The sequence below is a fragment of the Malaclemys terrapin genome, chromosome 20 (genome assembly GCF_027887155.1).
Source record: "Malaclemys terrapin pileata isolate rMalTer1 chromosome 20, rMalTer1.hap1, whole genome shotgun sequence".
NCBI classification, from domain to species: Eukaryota; Metazoa; Chordata; order Testudines; family Emydidae; genus Malaclemys; species Malaclemys terrapin.
The window spans coordinates 15,405,796-15,428,339 of NC_071524.1; the positions used below are offsets into that span (position 1 = coordinate 15,405,796).

Below are 22,544 nucleotides of genomic sequence, written 5' to 3' on the forward strand. Positions count from 1 at the left end.
CTCTCCGTGGCCCCGCCCCTGCCCCACCTCTTCCGCCAAGGCTCCGCCCCCCCAACCAAGCCAGAAGCTGGAGCCAGGCCAGGGACCCAGGTCCCTCCACTTGCGTGGGGGGGAGTGGGGGTGGCACCAAAAGCAGGCCCCAGCTTATGTCCCCAGGCCCCGGGGCACCCGCCCAGGGCAGGTGGAGGGTCCGCAGCTCCCCTCATGGCTCTTACCCCGACCTGGCTCTGGGGCCAAAGAGCTGCAGCCGGGCCCTGGCAGCTGAGGGGAGCCACGGACCCTCCATCTGCCCTGGGCGGGAGGGACACGGGCCGGGGGCTGCTCTTAAGCCCCCCCACCCCAGGAAGGTGGAGGGTCCGCAGCTCCCCGGGCTACAGTTTCCAGCCTAGCTGGGGGGCAGGGCCTCAGGGGAGGGGCAAAAAGTGGATGGGCCACAGCCCCCTGGTCCCCCGTTCTGGTGCCTCTGTCTAGGCCCCTCTCTGAAATGCTGCCTGTTCCCAGGAGAGAGGCCCAGAGAGACCCGCTCTCTGTGGGAACTTAGGGAGCAGCTGGACGGGGGCTAACGCCCGGACCTTCCGGATATAAACCCAGTGTTCCCTCACCCACAGGAACGGGTCAGGCCGTCGCCGAGCCAGGCGGCGGGAGCTGCTCCTGTAACCGTCCCATGGCCTTACGGAGCGATGATCTGGTCCAATTTCATCGCCCAAGTCCCCCCACCCCTCACCCACCCACCCACCAGCAGCCGCCCCTGGCAGAGGGACACCCCCTCCCCCCTTACTCTTCAGGAAGGCGGCGAGGTCGAAGAGCGTCCTGTCGTCGGAGCTGCCGTCCCATTTCTTCAGCGCCATGCCGTTGAAGGGCTGCAGGCGGAATGCCTCCTTCTTGCAGTCCACCACCACCACCTTGGCGGGGTCTCTGTTCAGGCAGGAAATATCCTAGACGCGGGGACACGGGACAGAAGCTGAAACCTGCGCTCTCCAGCGCCCCAGAACCCGGCGCAGCCGGCACCACGGGGCACTGCGGAGACAGATCTCCCCCCGCCCACCCTAGGCTGGGCTTCCATCCCCTCCTCCCAGCCCCTCCACCGAACAGGAGCATTCCGGCGTTTTGGCCACCATGTGGGTCCAGACCGACCCGGCAGTTCGAAAATCAGCGACTGCTCTAGACTTGCAATCCTAGAGTTTCTACTGTGGCTGGGAGGTGGCAGGGAAAACGCCGGCAGACGCAGCGCGAGGGGATGGGCATGGCACCCATGGGAAGTGGGGGCCCCAGCCCCCGAGGGCCTTCAGACAAGTAATCAGGGATAGATCAGCGTCAGGCCCAGGGCACGTGAGGTTGGGGGAGGAGGAAATCCTAAGGACTTTTCTCCTCAGGGACGGTAGAGTTTGCACGTTGAGCCAACGGTGTTTCTGGTCACCCTCCTCTCTCTAAGGAGGTTGTTCCCCTGCCTACACGGCCTGTGTCCCATGTTAGGGACTAAACAAGGAGGGCAGCTTGCCCCTGGCTCAGCACAGCTTCCGGGGCTCACACCGGGGTAGAACTGTTCAAGAAAGCCACCAACGACTCAATCCATCCACCTGCTCCGCCCGAGGGGTCCCGCCCCGTAGCACACAGATTCCCAGCACTGCGGGCAAAGCGCAGTCGTTACGGCTTTGGTTCAGAGTCACGTTTCACTGTTCCAGATCTACGGGGCAAGCCCTAAAAATCCAGGGCTTTGGGAGGGGGGAGCAGTCAGCTCTGCGAGATGGCTTAGAGCAACGACGACAGGGTGGGTGGGTGTGGGGGTGTGTTGCTGCCAGCTCTGCTGGAAAGATACCTCCCTGCTGGTTAGATCCATACCCTCTCCCCCACCCTTTGCCTGTCAGTCACATCACATCTCCCTGGGGATCACGTTTTGCTGCTTCTCCAACTGAAGCTTTCCCCTCGGCACATTTCAGGCCACTTCTGGGCTACCTTGCAGGATGGCTTCCCATTGTGGCAGAAAGGCAGCATGGGACTCGGAGCCAGGAACGCCTGAGTTTTCTTCCACGGACTTGTTTCTCGGAGCTGTGTTCATCCCAAAGCGTGCGCACCGCACCGCTGAAATGCGGCCACCTCTGGGAGGAGGGGGACAGGCAGCCATACGCAACACCCTGTGCATTCTAACTCTCAGGGGAGTGAAGCACTGGGACAGATTCCCAGGGGAGGTTGTGGGATCCCCGTCACTGGAGGGTTTTAAGAACAGGTTGGACAAACCCCAGTCAGGGATGGGTACGTTGATTTGGTCCTGCCTCAGCGCAAGGGGCTGGACTAGGTGACCTCTCGAGGTCTCTACCAGCCCGACACTTCTAAGAGGGAGATGTTTGTCCAAGGACTGCAGGGTAACACCCTGCTCTTGAGCAGTTCATGGGATTTACGTCTTCACTACCCTCCGGATCGGCGGGTAGCAATCCATCTATTGGGGATCGATTTATCGCGTCTCGTGTAGACGCGATAAATCGATCCCCGAATGTGCTCCCCATCGACTCCAGAACTCCACCAGCGCTAGAGACAGAAGTGGAGTGGACGGGGGGAGCCGTGGCCATCGATCCTGCGCCGTGAGGACAGGAGATAAGTCGATCTAAGATACGTTGACTTCAGCTACACTATTCTCGTAGCTGAAGTTGCATATCTTAGATCAATCCAAAAGTGTAGACCAGCCCTAAGTGTTCGTGCCGAACAGAGGTTTAAAGGTCTCCTCGTAACTCCACCCCCGCCCCGAGTCAACTCTACGCTTGTCCAATCATTCACAGAGTTTAAGTCCTGCGCAGCCCAGCCCATTACAATTCACCTAGTCACCCCTGTTTTCAGCCTGGTGACTTGGCTTTGGCTAAGGCACCACGTGGGAAGGGTGAAAAGCCGAGTCCACCTTGCTGGGGTTGGAACCAGAGGCCGGGTTTGGCAAAAATCTAAATACCAGACACGAACATCTCACCCTCCCCGTAGGAACGAGGGCATTTCACCCCTCCTCTCCAGCCCCCCCGCCCCCAAAGCATGCTCATTCTGCAGCTGCCAAGGCAGAGCGTTCCCTTCCAGCACAGATAAAGCCTTCTACGGACGTGACATGCTTAGGGTCGGATTCTGCTCACGCACCAGACGTGGAAATCCCACTGGCCTCAACGGCAGCTCCGCCAGCCCGAGAGCGGCAGCGTTCAGACTACCGTGTAACAACTGAACCAGCCGCACATCCGCCTCTCTCTCTCTGCTCCCCCACACCTGTCCTGGGCCCGGTGCAGATCTGACAGAATTCCCTACTGCCTAGCACAGCTCTGTGCGGACACGGGTCTGCACACAGCGGGACCCGTAAGCTTGAAAGGCAAAACGGAAGCTAGTCAGACCCTTCCTCTCGTGTAAAGGCTGGTGAAGAGCAACCTGTGGCACTGGGCGGTGCAGAAGGCCAGGAATCCAACAGCAACCACTAGTTCTCATCTAGCACTTTCCATCCTTAGAGCTTAAAGTACTTCACCAAGGAAACCGGTCTCATTAGCCCCTATTTTACAGATGGGGAAACTGAGGCAGAGAGGGGCAGCAACTTACCTGGGGGGCCAGTGGCAGAGCCAGGGACTGAGCTTCAAGTCCCGATCCAGTGCACTATCCACTAGGCTGCACTGCCTCCCCCATACAGTGTCTGGATCAGTGCATGACCTCGCTAGCGCTGCTCAGACAGGGTATGGCAGAGATAAACACACTGGAAGGTGTGTGTGTGGGGAGATCTACAGTCCCTGCCAGGACTGGTAGTGGGGAGGGATGTATATTCACCGCATCCGATCGCTGCACATGGGGCTGGTAATAGCACAGAAGTGACAACAGGGCAACGGATTTAAAAGCTGAGTTAACCCAGAATTTTGTTGGTGTTATTTTTTGATAGTACCAGCCGTAAACAGGGCAGTACCGCGACGCAGCCTCCAGATCTGATTTACACACTTGTGGCCCTGTCCCCTCCTCTGAGATATTCCAGTCGTAAACAAAAAAACGTCCCGCTGGGGAACGAATCCCGGTTACGGTACCAGCAAGCTCTTTCTAAAGCTGCGACATCTTGGCTGGAACAGCAGGGCTGCTCCTTGCAAAGCCGCCCCGCCCCCTCCAAAATCCACAAACAATCAAAACACAGAGAGCGCTGTCCTGAGAGAAAAGGACGCCCTGCCCACCCTGGGACAGCAGATGGGAGGTGAGAGGGAGGGAGGGCGTGTGTGGGGGAAGAGAGACAGAAGGTCCATAGCAAAGCAAAACATCCCTGCTCTATTGTGGAGCACGGACAGAGGTGTTCGAATTACAGAGCACGAGGCAAGGGCTGGGGAAAGAGAGGGCAGCTTTTCGCGGGCAGAGCGCTGCCTAGATGCAAAGGCGACATGGGACTATTTCACGGACGTCGGGCATCGCATGGGGACCCAAGGCTAACACTACTGTGCTCAGAGCGGGAGAAAGTACAGAGCAGCTGTGAATTTCGAGCTGCCTACATCCCAAAAGCGGTCTAACCTGCCTGGGAGAGTTTTAACGTCCAGCCAGGCAGCTGTGCACGCGTGTCTAGAAGTCCCAGAGAATCAAGCCTTCTGCTGGATTCAGAGTGCCCGAGTTGCAGACACACAGGAAGACAAGGTCAGGGCAGACAAGGTTTTCACGGAGCGTCTCCATGTTTGCATTCTGCCACTGTGGCAATGAGGCAGCAGGCAGATGCTGTACGTACCATCACTCACTGGAGGATAGAGCAAAGAGCAGGAGGGCCTCCCTTCCCCCCGCACACCAGCCGCTGAGACAAACTGAAATTAACATACAGCATGTTTCTGGACGGCTGACAGCTGAGAGGGGCCTCTTGTTAAACACAACCAATGCATGGAGTCAGTCAAGGGAAAGCTCTCGTGGTTTGGTAATAATCTAGCACAATCAGGCAGGGATCTACATCATGCCGAAGCAGCAAAGCTCAGAGCAGCGGCCTTTGTTTTAAAGATGACCTGCACAAGGGAACAATTGCCTTCCCCCCCCCGCTTTTCTCCTTTACCTGGCCGCCCCCCTTGCAATTCTGCTAATTTTTAAAGCTGGAAATATTAAGCCTGATCGTCCCTTGATTGTGCTGGATGACGAAGAAGGGCAGGTGAGGAGCCTTTTCAGCTGGAAAGACAGTTCTCTCGAGTGTTTGAGTTTATTGGCCATTGTCTCAAACAAAGTTTTAAACATCTGAAACAGAAGTCGCTTTCGCCTCGGAATCTGGCATCGTTTCTTTGGCATCTGCAACGTCACCAGTTTGCCAGTTCTCCATAGGGTCTTGGAGAGCAGACAAAACCGGAGTTTGTCTACACGAGGACAGCCAGGAAAATTAATCCCAATTAACTTTTAGGCGGATTAGCTAAATTGCATCACACCCATTTGTACAGCCCTGGAAATCCACTTTTTATCCATAGATATCTGCATCCACGGATGCGGTGGTATTACCAACCATCTTCGCGGATCGGATGCAGATCTAAGTTTTTGTATCTGCGCAGGGCTCTACCCACGTGGATGCTTTTATTCAGACGTAAAGAGACTTGAATTCATTTTTATCTTAATTCACTTCCAAATTAAATTAAGGTCAACCAATTGAAGGCCACTAATTCGGAGCGAGCTTGCTCACACGGGGATGTAATGCAGGTTAACGAAAGGTGTGAATTGAAGTGGATTCGTTCATTTCATTCATTTTCCTGAGGTTATGGTCTTGCCTACACTTCAGACCATGTGGGGAGTGTGAACTGCAGAGCGCACTCAAGTATTGCACTCTAGTTACCCCCAGTATGAACTAAAAGGTGCCTACTTTGCATTAATGGAGAGGACGTTAGTGCGAACTAGGAACCTTTTAGTTCCCACCAGCAATATCAGCACAATACTTGGGTGCGTTCTGCAATTCACATCCCCAAAGTCTGCCCTGTGGCAAAGTGTAAATGTACCCTGAGTCCTCACATCAAGAAGCCCCAGTGAACGAAAACAACTAGAAAAAGTCCCCCAGAGGCCTTCCTTAGGTATCAAAGGGCACAAAGCCAGCATCGGTCACCTTTCAAAGCAAGATTACAGCCAGAACGGTCACATTCTCTGACAGACACACACTAGAATTTGCATTGGTGAAATCAGCAGACGTGACTCAGAGCTAGACGGGGTCACATCTGCACGAAGCTGGGGTTACTCGATGAAGGAAGACTCCATTTCCCTTTCAAGCACTTCCTCCAGCACGCGCCAGGGGCAATGGAAGATTTCTCTACTACTTCTGCTTCCATCATACCCTTGGATGAGGACCTCTTCATCTCAGCTCAGCAGTTTACAGCCTTTACTTGAGAAAGCTGTAAAGAGATTTTTTGGCGTGTGCTTCTACTGGGATGAATTGGCTGGTGCAGAGGCTTAAATGCTTTTTAGCTGTTGAGGCTCACAACACAAAACCCACTACGTAAGCTGGAAAAACTCGGCACCGTGAGCCTCTGATGGGGAAAGACCACAGACTGAAGTTAACTGGCAGAGCCGCGTGACTAGTCCAAGACTGGGGAGGCAGCAGGACAGGACTGAGTGGGCATCGGCGGAGCTAGAGGGCGAGGTGACATCAGGATACGTAGGCAAAGGTCTGAAAGCAGCACGTTAATCACAAAACGTTCAGACCCGGTCAGTTCCTGCTCACTCCAGCATAGATGTGTTCTGAGATTATTTGGGGATCTCCCGCACTAGGAAGTGGCGAAACTATTCAAGCCAAAACCCCCAGTAAAGATACCTTAACGTGGTGTCCATCCATGTAACGGGTGGCATCTCGGAAAAGCCGATAGGAGATGAATCCATGAGGGTCCACGCTGTCAATAAGGGGGAATGCCGTCTGGAGGAGAAAGAAGAGGGGTGATTCAAGGCCCTTACCAGACAACCCTGCAGGCTTAAATGCATCCACAGCTCTTCACTCATAGACACATCTTGAAAAACATTAGGGGTCAGCAACAGAGCTTCTGAGTAGTAGCATGTGGATAAGTGAAGCTAAAGAAAATCAGGCACGGGTTTCAGAAGTCCAGGACAACTTAATGCATACAGCTGGCTGGAAGATGGAAATATCTTCCAGTGAAAAATGTAACAGTTTTGGAAAAAACCTCATCCCGAATGGGGTCAAAAAGGTGCCATTTTTCCTGGCAAGGGAGTTCAGAAAAAGTGCATTTTAGAGATCCAAAACAAAACATTTTCCGCTTTTGGAGGCAGAATGTGAAACTGCCACAACACGAGCAGTTGGGGAGCCATGATTTTGATTTTCCCAACAGAAAGCAATCACATTTTTTTCGGTAAAACAGAAATTTACCCATGGAAAATTTCCATTCTGCGAAAAGGGCATTTTCCATCAGAAAATCAGTCAGATGGAAAATTCCTGACCAGCTTTACTAACGGCTCCCAGGCATTTCTTCCAGGATGTACGCAAAGCAAACGGATGCGCTTTTCGGTCACCCCGATACACCCCCAAATCCATGGTGCAACTTGATGTCACAGCTGGCCAAGTTTGGCAGTAGTAACACAAGAAACACGTGCACTATGGAGGAGGCTAGAAAAGGCATTGTCAGGAACGCAGAAAGGAACAAGGCACGGTTAGTTAAAGGTTAGTCATTACCAAGGTCTCCAGCAGACCCCACAAAAGCCGGCATCTCCCCAGCCCACAATTCACACAAATTATCGTAGGCAACATTGGATGGGGCGTTTAATCGTTCTGGAGACAGAGAGGCACCCCGTGGCTGTGCATCCCCAAGTTCAGGAGTGCCCAGTTGTGGACTTGGGTTCAGACATGTCTCGTAAAGCTGGTGCGTTTTGCTGGGGCAGCCTGCAGGAATCCACGCCCCCCCCCCCCGCGCACCAAAGGGGAAGCTATGGCAGATCACAGCACGGGCCAGCCATTCCCTTGACGTGCTGTTCCCTCACTAGGTTCCAACAAGGGCAGGGTTTTTTGCCCTATGGACGCAAACATCCCCCCTTCTCGCAGACAGTCCCACCAAATTAGTACGGCCAATAGCCCCAATTCAACAGGGTGAATGGAGAAGATGGAGTCCATATATATTCAAATGAGCAGTGGCATGGTCCAAACTCTGCCATTCGCGCCCCAACTATCTACTGAAGGCAGGTCAAGAGTATGCGGAGACTCACTGGAAAGACTTTGCCTAGCACAGCAAGGGGGACACTTGCTCCTGGGAGTCTGGGAATAACCAATCAACTCCCCTACACTGGGCTAAACCAACCCTCCCACCCCCCCAGCCCCAGGTTTAAGGGCCACAAAAGAGGGTGCCAGCCCAACGGCTGGAGTCGGTAACAAGGAGTACAGCGCGTCCCCATCTGTACGCCGCACAGCCAGGTTTGTCAGAGACTGCTGGAGAAGCTCTGAGGCTCTCCCACCCCCTCTTTTAGCCAGGGCATGCCAGCTGCACCTGTCCGAGAAGACAGCACCGATCACGCCCCGCGGGGTGCAGGACCCGCCCCCCGCACCACAGCACTCACCATGCCCGTCTCCGACGTAAAGATGACTATTTCATAGTGCGGCGCCAGTTGCTGAAACAGACTGTCGATGCCCGGTCTCTTCTTAAAGCGCCAGCCAGTTACTAGCTGAAGACAAAGGGAGGGACAGAAAGAAAAGCCTTGAGATGACAACTCGCTAGGGAAGGACAGGAACTGATTTTCAACAGAGAGGCTGCTATCGGAGGCCTGCCTGGCATCACATCGTCCAGCAGGGAGAGTAGCCAAGCGCTCTAGGGCTGCCACGCAGAATGGAGAGAACACAGGGGGAATAAGGCACACGGAAGTCTGAGAAAGAGGCCAGCAGTTCTTCATGAGATTCTCCCTTCCCCCCCGACTCACGTATTATCATAGCGCCTAGGAGTCCCGTCCTGCCGTATCCCATATTATTGTAGGGCCTAGAAGCAGGACCCCATTGCATCAGGCACTGGACAAACAAACACAGAACAAAAAGGCGATCCCCGTCCCGAAGGGCTGACAATCTGAGACAGACACACAGACTGACTGGGGAGTACAAGGAAACAAGACAACAACACTGCTCAGCATAGCAGCCAGTGGTCTCATCACTCAGCGACCCAACCACAGTCGATTTTTCTGTAGGCCTCATGGGAAAGGAGTGTGAAGGAGGGACCTGTGGGAAGTTAATCAGGCGGATGCTTACAGAGAACTCCTCTCAAGCAGCATGGACAGGAGCACAAAGGTGCATGTCTGAGACTTTCACAAATGGGCGGCTGGTGCCGGGGGTCGATGGGAGGCAGGAGTCAACTTCTCAATAGCGAACTATAGAGACGGGTAGGGGAGAGGCTGTAAAGGGCCTTGAGAATGAACACAAGCAGCTTATGTTTGATGCAATGGAGAAGGGGGAGTCAGTGGAAGGATGCAACTCTCCCAAACCCTTCATTCCCTACCTGTTTGGGTGTCTTTGTTGGTCCAAGCACTGGGCAGGCCTGCTCTGTGGACCACAACCCGAGAGACTGTGTGTTAAACCAATGCTCAGATCCCAAAGACGCCCTGCTCCGTGGCTGGCGAGTTAGCAACTCAAACACGCGAGTGGTGTCAGGGTTATTGGAAGTTAGCAGCACTGCTCTGTCCACAAGCTCCCCTCTACGTAAGAGCAAGGACTGGCCAGCCCGCTGAAATAGAGCGATCAGCTGTCCTTCAAATCCGCAGACAACTCCAGACTTCCCAGCATATCCTGGAACGCTAGCATCTCTCTCCAATTCTACGGCCTCCTTTCCCTTGATTATGTGCAAATCGCTGTTTTGTGATCAAGTTAAATGCACCCAATGCACACTAGTTAAGTGGTTCGTGATGCAATGCCCGTTACCTTTGGGAGACATCTGGGCCGTCCATGGGCCAAACCAGAGTGGCGTTGCGACCACATGTACTAGGTCACAATGCCAATCAAATCTGACCTGCTCACCCCTCTGTCTCCATCTTCAGAGGGACGATGGATGGGCTAAACCCAAGTGGCACTAAGGCTACGTGCACCAGGCCGCAATACCCAGGGGAGGGTGCCGGGCTCAACGCTGCAAGACATGGGAGCTGCTGCTGTCCAGGGTGAGTGCAGGGCAGGCCCCCTTCTCTCCCCAGCCAGGGGGCCGCATTACCAGGAGGGGAGCTCAAATGGAGTCGGGGTCTGGAAAAGTTTGGGAACCAATGTAGTTCAGGACTTCCACAACCAAACTAAGCAGCAGCTCCCAAGAGGTGGATCGAAGACATGTTCTAACCCTGAGATGTGCACTGTGACCTAACGACTGCCGAGGGGAAACTGGATTGGGATGAAGATACCAGGGGGGGGAGGGGGAGGGGGGAAGCTTGGATTCAACAGCTTGATCCGCAAGGCGAGTTTTAGGCTAGAACCGAGGGCTGGACCCACTGGGTCAGACAGTAGGCCTCCGTGCTTGTGGATCACTGTCTGCAGTCATTCGATCCTGCCTCAAGATGCCGTGACATACTGGAGAGGAACCCAAAGTTTAAAAGCTGGAGCAAATGCGATCCCTCCTCCTTGTCTCTGTTGGCACCACCCTCCTCTTTGGCCCAGCACATCTGCTGAAGCAGCACATCCATTTACACAGCAGAAGGCCTGCATGTGTCCAGCCTACAGCTGGCTCCCCGGCAACCAGATGTTCCCTCCTCTCAGAAGCAGCCTGCTGAGAAGAGGTTTAGTTACGGACAGCTTTTAGGATCATGCAGACAGGAGTCCAATCTCTTCCCCACTCCCAGTGCACAACGCACAGCATCTGTTTGCTACAGCTGTCAGATCTGCGGGAATGGCCTGGAGTCCAGCTAGCACTCCCGGAATAAAAGCAAGGGTCGGTTCAGCTGAAGTCAGTGAACTATCCATAAGGAACAGAGCCCACTGATCCTGACCACGTGTACCCCGGCAACTCCAGTTCCAGGCTACACACCTAGACACACACACACCAGTCCTAACCTGCAGCCCATCTGGGCTCTCTGTGCACAGAATTGTACCACCATTCCTGACTAGCAGTACCAAGGGCTTTTCTTAGGAAGCCACTTGTGGTCTGACCGTTGGATCAACCTATAGAGTGGCCCTGTATGGGGAAAAACAGGCGCCATGCTGGGACCACTAATCTAGATTTCATTTACGATCTAGCAGGAGCTCAACTAACGCACTGACCCACTGCCTCTCCCCATGTATCTGTCGCGAAAGCACTTGAAACAACACACAAAGAATTTGAGGGAAGGAGCCCTCCTCCCCCCGAAACACACTCTCCAGAAAGGAGGACAGCAAAGGGGAGAGAGACTGACTTACCGACCACTCGGGATGGAGCAAAACATCTGTCAGCTCGATGACCAGGGTGTAGGGAGGCTGGTAGTATGGTTCTTTCAGGGGGTCTGGAAGCAGCTTCGGGCTGGTGGGCTCTATAATCATCTGCAGGAAAGAGACCCAGGAAGTCAGAGTAAAGGAGTTACAGGTGCACAAGGAAGCCAGATAAGATGGAGCTTGGAGCAGCAAGGCAGAAGAGCATGGCTATTCGGCACATTGCATTAACATGCATGGGCGAGATACAGAATTCCTGCATCACGGATATCGCTCATTTCATCTCTACGTCAAGCCCATGAGCTGTACAAAAAGCCCCCTCCACTGGCACTTCCTCCTTCCTGGAAAGGGTTTAGTTCCCAACATGCTAGTCTCATGCCCCTGAATACCTGAGTGTTACTGACAGGTGGCAGAGGAAGGGGCAGTTTCAATCCAGATCTAAACATCTGCTGCTCTCTTTCTTCCCTGCTCTCCACGACCCCCTCCCCACGCTGACCTCGTAACCTATCGGCTTTGGCAAAAATGCCTGCGACTCCCAGTTGTTATACCAGGCTTCTGTTTAATCAGAGGGAACAGGAGAACACTGTTAACACCTCATTACAGCTTGCCTCAAAAACTACTGAGGGAGATTTCAGAGAACCCAGATCCCCTCCCAACCTGGTATAGTCTTCCCTATCTGTGTCCCCCTGAAACCAAGGCTTTGTCAACATTGGAAACTGAGCGACAAAACTTTTGTGGTTCAGGGAGGTGGGAGGAAGGGGAAACCACTCTCCCTGAACGACAAAAGTTTTGCTGACGAAAAACGCCGGTGTGAACAGTGCTTTGTCAGCAGGAGCACTCTAAAATGAGGTCTAAAACTGTCCTCCGCTATCCATTTGTGCCTGGCAGCGGCCTCTCCACCTTCCCTGCGAAGACTGCTCAAGAAGCTCAAAGCGTTAACAAGAACATGAGTTCCTAATGAGAGCAAAGCTGCTGATGTGAAGAGATTTTTAGCTGCCACAGTGTAAGGGACAGGCCACGGTTCAGGTTGGAGATTTCTACCCTGGAATAGCTGATGAGATTCACAACACAGAGAGCTCGACACCTACACGTTCGGGGCAGCATCAACCCTTGTAGGGGGAAGAACACAGAAGCCTGGACGCTGATCTCGGCAAGACGAAGAGAAACCCTTTTTTTGAAGCTAGACCCATTTAGACTAGAAATAAGGCACACGTTTTTAACCGGGAAGGTAACAAACCACTGGATCAACTTACCAATGGCTTGCAGCAAATTCTCCATCACTGGGAATTTTTAAATCAAGGTAGGATTTTTTTATTTTTTTTTTTAAAAAGCTCTCGCTCAAAAGGAATAATTAGAGGGCAGATCTCTGGCCCTGGAATCTACGAATGTTCAGTATGAGAACCGTCAGCCTAAACGTATTTCATTAATGGCTTGAGGTCTTCCTTAGGGGATGTCTACACAGCGACAGCTGTGCATGGGTTAGCCTGGCGGAGCTAGCTTGAACCAGCTAGCGGGGGGAAGAACAGCCAGGAAGCCAGGACAGCATACGTGGTACAAGCCGGGCACGGACCTGGGGTACGAACTCTGCTCGTCTGCCTGGTCTGCTGCACGGTCTTCACTGTTATTGTTACCCGCTGGATTCAAACTACTTCGGGCTTCCCCTGTGGTAGGGGAGTATCAGGCCCCTCCCCCTTTTTTAACAGGTGGGAAACTGAGGCACAGAGGTGCTGAATGACATGCCCACGGTCACACCGAAGTCCGCGGCGAAGCAGGGAAACTGACCCAGATGCCCGAAGACCAAGGCTAGTGCCCTATCCCCTGGGGCCATCCTTCTTCTCAAGCCAAACTTCAAATGCCAGGGCCAGGTTAAATCCATGACAAGAAGAGACCCAGTTTTACAAATCGGAGGCAGCCTGAGGTCATTGTGAGCTCTTTGGAGCTGGGACGGTCTTTCATCACACGTTTGTACAGGGTGGCCCCCAATCTCCGTGGGGGCCTCTGTGTGTTATCAGAAGACAACTGATAAAGAACTGCCATAGACCTACCCGAACATCTGGAGAGGGGGATCTGTTTCCTAATCAGAAGAGTTACATTTGGCTCAAGCCTGTGAAATTTACCCTGGCGTTGCTACCTGACTGGAGAGCCCAGGATCAGCCCTTCGAGGAGCTATTGAAGACCAGCTGCGGCAACTCACCTGCCTATAGTCTTTGAAATATTTATACGTCCTTCGGAGCTGCTGAACCACCACTGGATCTGCAAGAGAAGAGGAAGAGTTGCATGTAGCAGCAGCGTCTAGAGTGGGGAAAGTCTTCCCGCCACACATTGCAGCTAGCAGGGAAACGAATCTCGGCCTTGCTAGGGATCCTGAAAGGACCGTATGCAAATAGGCGAGGCAGGAGGGAGGATGCTTGGGGCATTAGAGCTGAGGTTCAGTTTCTAGCTCCCTGCAGATTTCCTGGGAGATCTTGCCCAAGTCACTTCATCAGCGGGCCTCAGTTTCCCACCTGCAAAATAGGGTTACTGCTCCTTTCCCTCACAAACATGCTTTGCTCATTGATGATGGCAACACATAAAATACCCAGAGAGGCAGGTACAAGATAGAATTTAGCATTTCATTAGCCGCGGATCCTTTTCGGGACACAAACTCTTCCAATTATACTTCCACCAAGGAGACTCTGCACAAGAAAACCGGCCCCAAAACTGGTGATGCTGTAAGAATTTACTGCAGCAAAGGGTCTGATTAGTTAAGTACCAACATCCTCATGTAGGAGCCTATTCATGTGAGCCAGCCTTGCCAGTCTACTCACCTCTTCCCCAGGCCAGCCAGCATGGGAGGTAGCATTTTCTGGACAGGGTTGCGGATTCGGCGTTCAGGACACCTGGGTTCTATTCCCAGCTCTAACACCAACCTGCTCTCTGACCAGAGACAAGTCCCTTCTCCTCTCTATGCCTCTATTTTCCAGCCCACCCCCTGTCTAGACTGTACGCTCTTTGGGGCAGGGTCTGTCTCCAAGGCTAGTGGCACAGCTGTACGGTCTCCCATGTAGCTGCTCTATCTCATTAGCACAATTAAACTACCCCCAACAAGTGGTGGTTACTACTCTGGGCCTGTGCAGCGCCCGGCACAACGGGGGCCCTGATCTCAGTTGATCTGTGCAGCGCCCAGCACAACGGGGGCCCTGATCTCAGTTGATCTGTGCAGCGCCCAGCACAACGGGGGCCCTGATCTCAGTTGATCTGTGCAGCGCCCAGCACAACGGGGGCCCTGATCTCAGCTGATCTGTGCAGCGCCCAGCACAACGGGGGCCCTGATCTCAACTGGTCCGTGCAGCGCCCGGCACAACGGTGCCCCAAGCAGCCATTTGTTTTGAGGCAGAAGATAGTTTTCCATCATCACCAAAAAGGGCATTGGAAGGTAAATTCAGCGGGTGGGGGAGGCGGGTGACAGCAAGTAGAACTGGAAACTAGACTGGCAAAATTTTCGTGGCAATTTATGCGTTAAAATATACAGGTTTTCTGTTGCATCAGTGAGAGGTGGGGGCAAGTTACCCCAAACTATTTCATTCTTTAACTGGCAAACATAATTTAGGGATGAACGGAGAGTGAAAGGAGGGGAAGGGGAAGGAAGGTATATGCACAACAGTATAAGAACATAGTTTTTAGCTGCCAATCAGGGCCAAACTACTCAAGTGTCTAGAGATTTTGGGGAGGCCCCAAACTTGAGGCACTAAAGGGGATTCTCAGAAAACAAGGAGCAGCAGCCTTCTAAAAATCAGGCCCCTTCTCTTTAAGGGGTCAAGCTGGATACTCAAAAAAAACACCACCACCGAGACACCCAAAATCACTAGCCACGGTTGAAAATCTCAGCCCATATCTTTAAAAGGGAGGGAGGCTGCCCTAAATGAGATGCCAATGACAGCACTTCTTCTGGGGGCACTGAGGCTGTGTCTAGAAAGCAGAAGTCTAGGGAAAACACTCAGTGGTGCAGGAACAAAAATATACAACAGTGTGTTTCCAATCCTCCGCCATGCTAGCAGATGAAGTGTGGGCTGCTGTCTGGCAATCCGGACCATCTGATGCAGTTCTTGCATAGGCAGAAGCATCCTCCGCCCCTCCCAACGCACACAAGGAATGGATTTTTCAATTACTGGCCTCCTGTCTCTTCAGATGTTCCCATAAGCAGGGGTCAGGCTGTAGAGAGCGTGTGACTGAGTCCGCAGTCCCCACACCATCGCTGTTAACTATCCCTCTGAGATTACAGCTTTACCATCTTAGTGGCCAGGGTTATTCAAACAGAAACTGTAAGTTAATCAATCAGAGGCAGGCGCACTGAATGGGACATAATTTGCGGGCAATTGTTATGATAATGCAGACCGAGCAGCTGGGGCGGATGATGGGGCCGTTGAGAGCGGGATTCAGGTGTCAATTGCAGGCCCGTACAGGGGAATCTGACCACGGCCAAGGCTGTGTTGGACTTTGACTGTCAGATGCAACACTTTAAAAAACAAAACAAAACACACACCCTGGAAAAGTTAAACCAGGGGGGAAAAAGATATTGTTTTAAACCCAAGTCTCATTTGCAGTTTACCGTCTACTGGCCTGGGATCACGTTTTAAACTTGGACTGTGTCCAACTGTCCCCTTCCCTCCCATGCAGAATATTACAGACCTGCAACACCAATTAATATTTTTTTGACGCGAACGTCACCCTTTTGAAAATTCTAGCATGCAGGGGAGACAGGACACCTGGGTTCTAGTTCCAGGTTTGAAACTGACCAGAGCTCAGAAACTGACCAGTTTCCAGGTCTGAAACTAACACACAACATTCTCCATGCCTGGCTTTCCCCTCTGTAACACAGGGAGGACAATAGCTTTGCAGCCTACAGCTGAAAAGCACGATAGAAGAGCTAAGCGTTTAGCATGACCTCAGGAAAACCAAGAACACATAATAGCTTTGGGGAGAGGGCGCTCAGCTCTATAGTGGAAAGTTTATCTGCCACATGTCTACAGGGGAGTAGGTACCCATTGTTTTAAACACAGGGGAGGTGAAGAAAAGGTCTGCAGTGTCTTGACAGATTATTCTAGGTCACATGATGGCTGGCGCATGGTGGTTAAACAATTCTGTTAACCCCAACCCGTTCATCTTTAAATCTAAAAGGAAGAGCTCGGAGAATTAGCCAGAGATTTGGAGAGAGGAAAAGGGGGAGGGGGAGTCTTCTATTATGTCGGACAATGGGCCACTGACTGAAAAATGGCTTTTAATCTGGATGGAGCATATGCCAGGCCTGCTGAACGGAGCAGGTGAAAAGCGCTTCCTATCCCAGCTCACTCGCTCTCAGGGGTCCGCGGGCAGACAAAGCCCAGGCCCTGCCTCCTCCGTGTGTTTCTGTATGTGTTTGATCTGAAAGTGTTCCGCTCGCCGGACCTTCTGCCTTTGAAAGTGTTCAGCAAAGTTCCATCTGCCTCTGTTTTCCAGGCTCCTTTAGGGAGGGGGCAAAAGTAACAAAGGGTCTGGTTTGCTGAGCACCCCGGTTCAACTCAGTGGGAGCACAACACCTCTGAAAGTCAGCCTCCCCCTCCCCCACCGCTTTGCTATTTTCCCTTACAAACTGTAGGACGAAGCAGGACGTATGCTTGAAACTTTCTCACTAAGATTCTGCATTATTGGGATCGGAATAAGGGCCGTAACCCCCCTTCTCTCGCACACACACACACACACACACACACACACCCCCCACTCCACAATCTGGCAGATCTTTGCCGTCTGGTAGGTGTATGCTCCTAAATGCTGTGAAACGAACAGACAAGGTGGGTGAAGTAGCATCTTTCACTGAAGTGGTTTTCAATCTTTTTTCATTTGAGGACCCCTAAAAAATTTCAAATGGAGGTGCGGACCCCTTTGGAAATCTTAGTCTGCAGAGCGCAGGTTGGAAACCACTGTCTGATTGGACCAACTTCTGCTGGTGAAAGAGACAAGCTTTCGAGTTTACACAGAGTTGTCTCTTTCACCAACAGAAGTTGGTTCAATAAAAGGTATTACCTCGCCCACCTTGTCTCGCTAATATCCTGGGTCCGACACGCTACAAACGTCAAAGGAACAGTCAGCCTGCATGATTGAGAGGTGTGCTCCAACCCAAATAGGTCTACCCAATGGCATTGTGTTGATGCAGGTATTCAGAATAGTCAACGCACTGTAGGAAGAAAATCCAGAAACATGTGGGCTTTATCAGGGAGATATGGAAAGCTTTGCCTAGTAGGAAGCATGGGCGGTAGAGAGCTGGGGCCTAGGTGAATTGGGGGGGTCAGAGCCTGGTGGAGGGGGAGTCTACGGCTCCTTCAGCACGCCGATCCATGGAACAGATGAGCGAGCAGCTGTAGAACGATCTTAAGCAAGCGAAGGCACGCTGGACGGGACGAAGGTATGAGAGACCGCGCTGCGACAGGATGCTGTCAGAGCCCGACCTTTCCCCACCCCTCTGACCCCCTTGGGGCTCTCTGTCCTGAAATCTGCCCCTGCTCTTTGCTCATCAAGTGGAACAGGCGAAGAAGGGCGGCATCTGGAAAGCCTATGGCTCCCGGCACTTGGGGACAGACATATTACAGCGCCACATTCCCCCCTCCCCTTCATTCAATGTCACATCAGTTTCCCACTCTGCTCCCCCCACAGTGATGCCCAGGGATGGGTAGGGACGGGAGAATTGTTAACCCTCCCATCCCAGCACAAGTCCTGCCTGACCTTCTGCCCTCGACAAGAGACTCACACACGCTGTTTATGCACCCGTACATCTGCTCTGGAGAAGCAACTCAAACACTGGCCCTTTCACTCAGCTGATTAGAATTGTAAAGTAACTTTATTTCTTGATTTTTTTTCCCCCTAGGGGGAGTTGAGCATGTTACGCTTATTACTGCTCACTCACTATCCAGCTTAAACACATTAAAGAATTAACATATTTATAATCCAGCTTTCCATCTACCGAGCTGCTCTCCTCCCAGATTTCTCTGCCACCTAAATCCAAAAAGTGGTAAAGACATTTGTGCTTCCAGGCAGCCGAAGTGAAGAGTTTAAATCCTCGGTCGGGCTGGGATTTTACCAGATGGGTTTCCAACAATATCACAGTGAAATAATTCCATAGCTTGTATAACCAAGCGGGGTGTGAAAACTGTCCTGAATGTAGCGTTGGAAGTAGTAGCAAAACACAGACTCAACGTGGGGGGGAAGATATCTAAACCTGATCGGAGAGGCAACTTTCCCACTGACCGGCCGAGGTTTGAACGGAGCGCTGTGTTTGTGCTGCCAGAGTGATCAAAACTGCCCCTCCACTCACCAGGAGTCCTCTTCTGTGGTACCAAAACTTATGCCCACTTTCAACAATTGGATAGGATGGAGGGGAAGAGATGGGGCGAGATTACACGGGACTGATTTTGCGGCCCATATAGTTTCATCAAGTTTAAGGCCAGAAGAGACCAACTGATCATCTAGTCGGACCTCACATATAGCACAGGACATTCACAGATGCCCCTATAGTAAGTCAATGACAGCTTGCACCGAAAGAATTTCTGTCCTCAGGAAACTAAACTGAGTCGCAGGGAGAGAACAGGAGAGGCTGAAGTGCCACCAATGCCCGAGGCTTCTGCAGTGGCAGGGAACTGATTAGGTGAAGCAGGCCCAGATGATCCCAGCCAGAGCCCAATCAATAACCCCAAAGTCCCTCCCAATCTGATCTGGGGGGGGGGGGGAGGGGGGAATTCCTTCCTGACCCTGAATCTGGCAAACAGTTTGACCCTGAGCAGGAGAATGAGAAGCACCAGCCAGGCAGCTAAGAGGATTCTCTGCATGACCTCAGAGCATGGTCCAGCACATCCCAGCAATGACCAGTCTCTGATCTCCAGAGGAAGGTGAAAAACACCCTCTGCATCCAAGAAAAACTGTGCACTGGTGAACAAATTCCTTCCCGACTCCGCTGCAGGTAAGCGGCTGAAGCCCTAAAGCATGAGATTTGATTATAGTCACTTAGCACCTGCCGCTCTGCATCAAGTTATCAGCACGTCATGGGCAATGCAAGCAGTCCTGTTCTCCCCATGCCCATGAAGGAAAGGGATGAACAAGAGGACGCAGGTTTCCCGGATTCTAAGGCCAGAATTTCTGACACTGCTACAATCTCCCAGCCCAGCCCTTTTCCATGGTTTCAAAATGGTACTCCCATTCCACAATGGCAGTGGCAGGGAAGGTGGGGTGAGATTACAAGTGACTGATTTTGGAGCCCATATGATCATTTGGTTTACGGATCACTCTGAACAGCAGGGAGCACACCTCCCCCTTCAGGTTTGGAAAACTCCTGGCCCATTCTTGGGCACAACCGGACACAAATATTGGAACTAACACCTTGATTGTTGGATTCTGGGGTGGTTCTATTAAGTTAGTAGGTTACGGAGTTCAAATATACATCTAAAAGAAAAAGACGAATGCTGAACACGTCTCTGTTGAGGATTTTTGGTCCCATGAAGATGGACCTCTTATAAGCTTCCTAAAAAGCACTGGCTGACATTTCTGAGTGTTTAATTTGTGGAGGTTCAAGGGGTCAAACCGTTCATTCTTTGGTGGGTGGAAAATTGTGCCTGGGTTATAGATCACCGTATGCCTCACATTAGCAGAGAGTTCAGGTGGGAGTTTTATGTGATCTTTGCTAGTGAATTTCAGATGTTAAAAAATGGTGAGAGCTTTACCGATAGACATCGTCATCGTGGCCTTTGAGGCACCCAGGCCTCCTCGTATGATCCCACAATGCGGATTTGTTTGCAGCTGGCCGCTGAGCGGGCCCTGTGCAATGGAGACCTGAGCGAATATCGAGCTGATCTTCTGCAGTCAGGAGGGCTCCTGGCTCATTCTCAGCTCCCCACTGGAAGAGCCCACAGTCCAGGTCAATTGGGAGGTTTGGGGGGAACCCGGGCCCGCCCTCTACTCTGGGTTCCAGCCCAAGGCCCTATGGACTGGAGCTGTCTATAGTGCCTCCTGTAACAGCTGCATGACAGCTACAACTCCCTGGGCTACTTCCCCATGGCCTCCTCCAAACACCTTCCTTATTCTCACCACAGGACCTTCCTCCTGGTGTCTGATAACGCTTGTGCTCCTCAGTCCTCCAGCAGCACACCCGCTCTCAGCTCCTTGCGCCTCTTGCTCCCAGCTCCTCACACTCGCACCACAAACTGAACTGAGCTCCTTTTAAAACCCAGGTGCCCTGATTAGCCTGCCTTAATTGATTCTAGAAGCTGCTTCTTAATTGACTCCAGGTGTCCTAATTAGCCTGCCTGCCTTAACTGGTTCTAGCAGGTTCCTGATTACTCTAGTGCAGCCCCTGCTCTGGTCACTCAGGGAACAGAAAACTACTCATCCAGTGACCAGTATATTTGCCCTCTACCTGACTCCTATACCCCACAGGTCTGGGTATAGACTGCCAAACCCTCTGGGGTGTGCACATACTCATTTGTGGTCATAAACCTTGTTGAACCAGACCCTTCCATTGGAAAAAACATCCCTACATCCTTCACAAGGAAACGTTTTCCATAAGAAATCCACGTGCAGATGACAAAAGTAGTCCACAGGAAATAGTTTCGCTTCCCAGTTGACCGAAGCCCTCACCACGGACTGTTTTCACCCTTTGCTCTCCATCACCTCGCTTTGAAGGCTCCAGTGGGAGTTCTTTGTTTCCATCCCCGCTGCCGGAAGTGTGGGCTAGTGGCTAGAGCAGGGGATTAGGAAAACTACTGCTACAGTGAATCAGTGTCAGGCTTGCGCCAGTCACACAACATCTCTGTGGTTTGGTTTATCCATCCATACAATGGGAACAACTACATGTCTTCCAGGGGATTAAAGGGGAATCATCATATGCCCTCCAGAACACAGCCCACAACAGAAGATGGCACCATGTTTTCAGGAAGGAAGAAGGGAGAGAAACTGGGAAACTGAAGTTTGGCACTCTCAGTTTGATCCGGTACTTTAAGCCAACTTCCCAATGGATTCACTGAGTCCAGAGCCACTTCACAGCCAGTCCCACTCCCCAGACAGGTTACTGTAGAGTCCCTTACTTTCATCATTCATGAACAACAGCACTAAGAAGCATCGAGCCCAGATGTGCTTCTCTGTCTAGGAGAAGAGTTTAAACGAGGTGTCTACTGGCAAATCCAAGAGCACCCCACCGGCACAAACATCCATCTCTTAGCACAGTGCTAGGCACCGAGTAAAAACCCCCAGCTCGCGCGGCACAGAATTCAGAAGCCCAAACACAAACGTGTTTATCCAAAGCGAGTCGCTTTCCTGCTTGGGGAGAGTGGGAGGCTTTGGGAAGGCAGGTAGCGCAGCCAAGTCTGAGAAGTCTCCTTGAGGGCAGCTGTCACAGGGGGATAGCGCTGGATGAGTAAAGAAAACAAAGGGCAAATGTCTCTCTCCCTGCACCTGCCAGCTCTCTTGGCTTTTAAGACTGGCCATCTTTCCAACCTGAAGCAGAAGGGCCTTTCTGTTCCATCTCACACTGACTTCCCAATGACCAGTGAGTTGCCCTGTTTATCAAGAGAACCATCTGCGCTACCGAGCTCACATTTGCAGGAGCGACATGTATTCCCCCCCGCCCCACACACACCCCTCCACCAGCTCCTCTTCCATGTCTGTCTGCCAAGGGCACACGGGGAGGAAGCGGCCCAAAGCACTGAGCCAACTTAGAACCAGGTTTGGGGCTTTACTCACCATTATCAAATTCGTCTGGGATCTGTAGGGAAAGAAAAGAGATGTGGCTGGTTATTCTTCTGACTCCACTACATTACACAGCATGGCTAGAGACACCCTCACAGTCATTTGCCTAATTAAGAGAAAGATTAATCTCTAAACATATGAATATTCAGATACATCTGTTGGCTGGGGTGCAGCTGCCAGCGCTCTCCCCCTTACCCAAACGCTAGCATTGATAGCATGTTCAACTCGGAGGACTTGTACCCACGGCAGGCATTGCACTCCGGCAAGGCCAACTGGGCCAGCTCCCTCGGGGTGGGGGGAGGGGATGAAACCTCCTGACATCAGTTAATTACATCAGCTTTTTGTCTAAGACAAGAGGACCAAGCTGAGATGTCTGACAACCAGGAAGGCCTTAACTGTTGGCACGTTTCATATATGAGCAGCATGTTTATTGCAACAAGATGATTCAATGCAACATATCATAATGGCTATAAAGAATATTGCAGATCCCATGACCCTTTGCTAAGAACAGCTGAAA

General features: G+C 52.1%; 1 protein-coding gene across 1 annotated transcript in view; it reads right to left on the reverse strand.

Moving 5' to 3' along the window:
• The window catches only part of TIMM50 (translocase of inner mitochondrial membrane 50), a 49,259-nt gene that overhangs the window by 1,891 nt on the left and 24,824 nt on the right, over window positions 1-22,544 (reverse strand). Inside the window, exons 4-9 of the mRNA XM_054009624.1 lie at window positions 22,022-22,043; window positions 13,479-13,537; window positions 11,276-11,395; window positions 8,482-8,586; window positions 6,740-6,838; window positions 779-935 (exon numbers count right to left, since the gene is read on the reverse strand). Coding sequence (XP_053865599.1) covers window positions 779-935; window positions 6,740-6,838; window positions 8,482-8,586; window positions 11,276-11,395; window positions 13,479-13,537; window positions 22,022-22,043 — 562 coding nt within the window. The remainder of the gene's footprint in view (window positions 1-778; window positions 936-6,739; window positions 6,839-8,481; window positions 8,587-11,275; window positions 11,396-13,478; window positions 13,538-22,021; window positions 22,044-22,544) is intronic.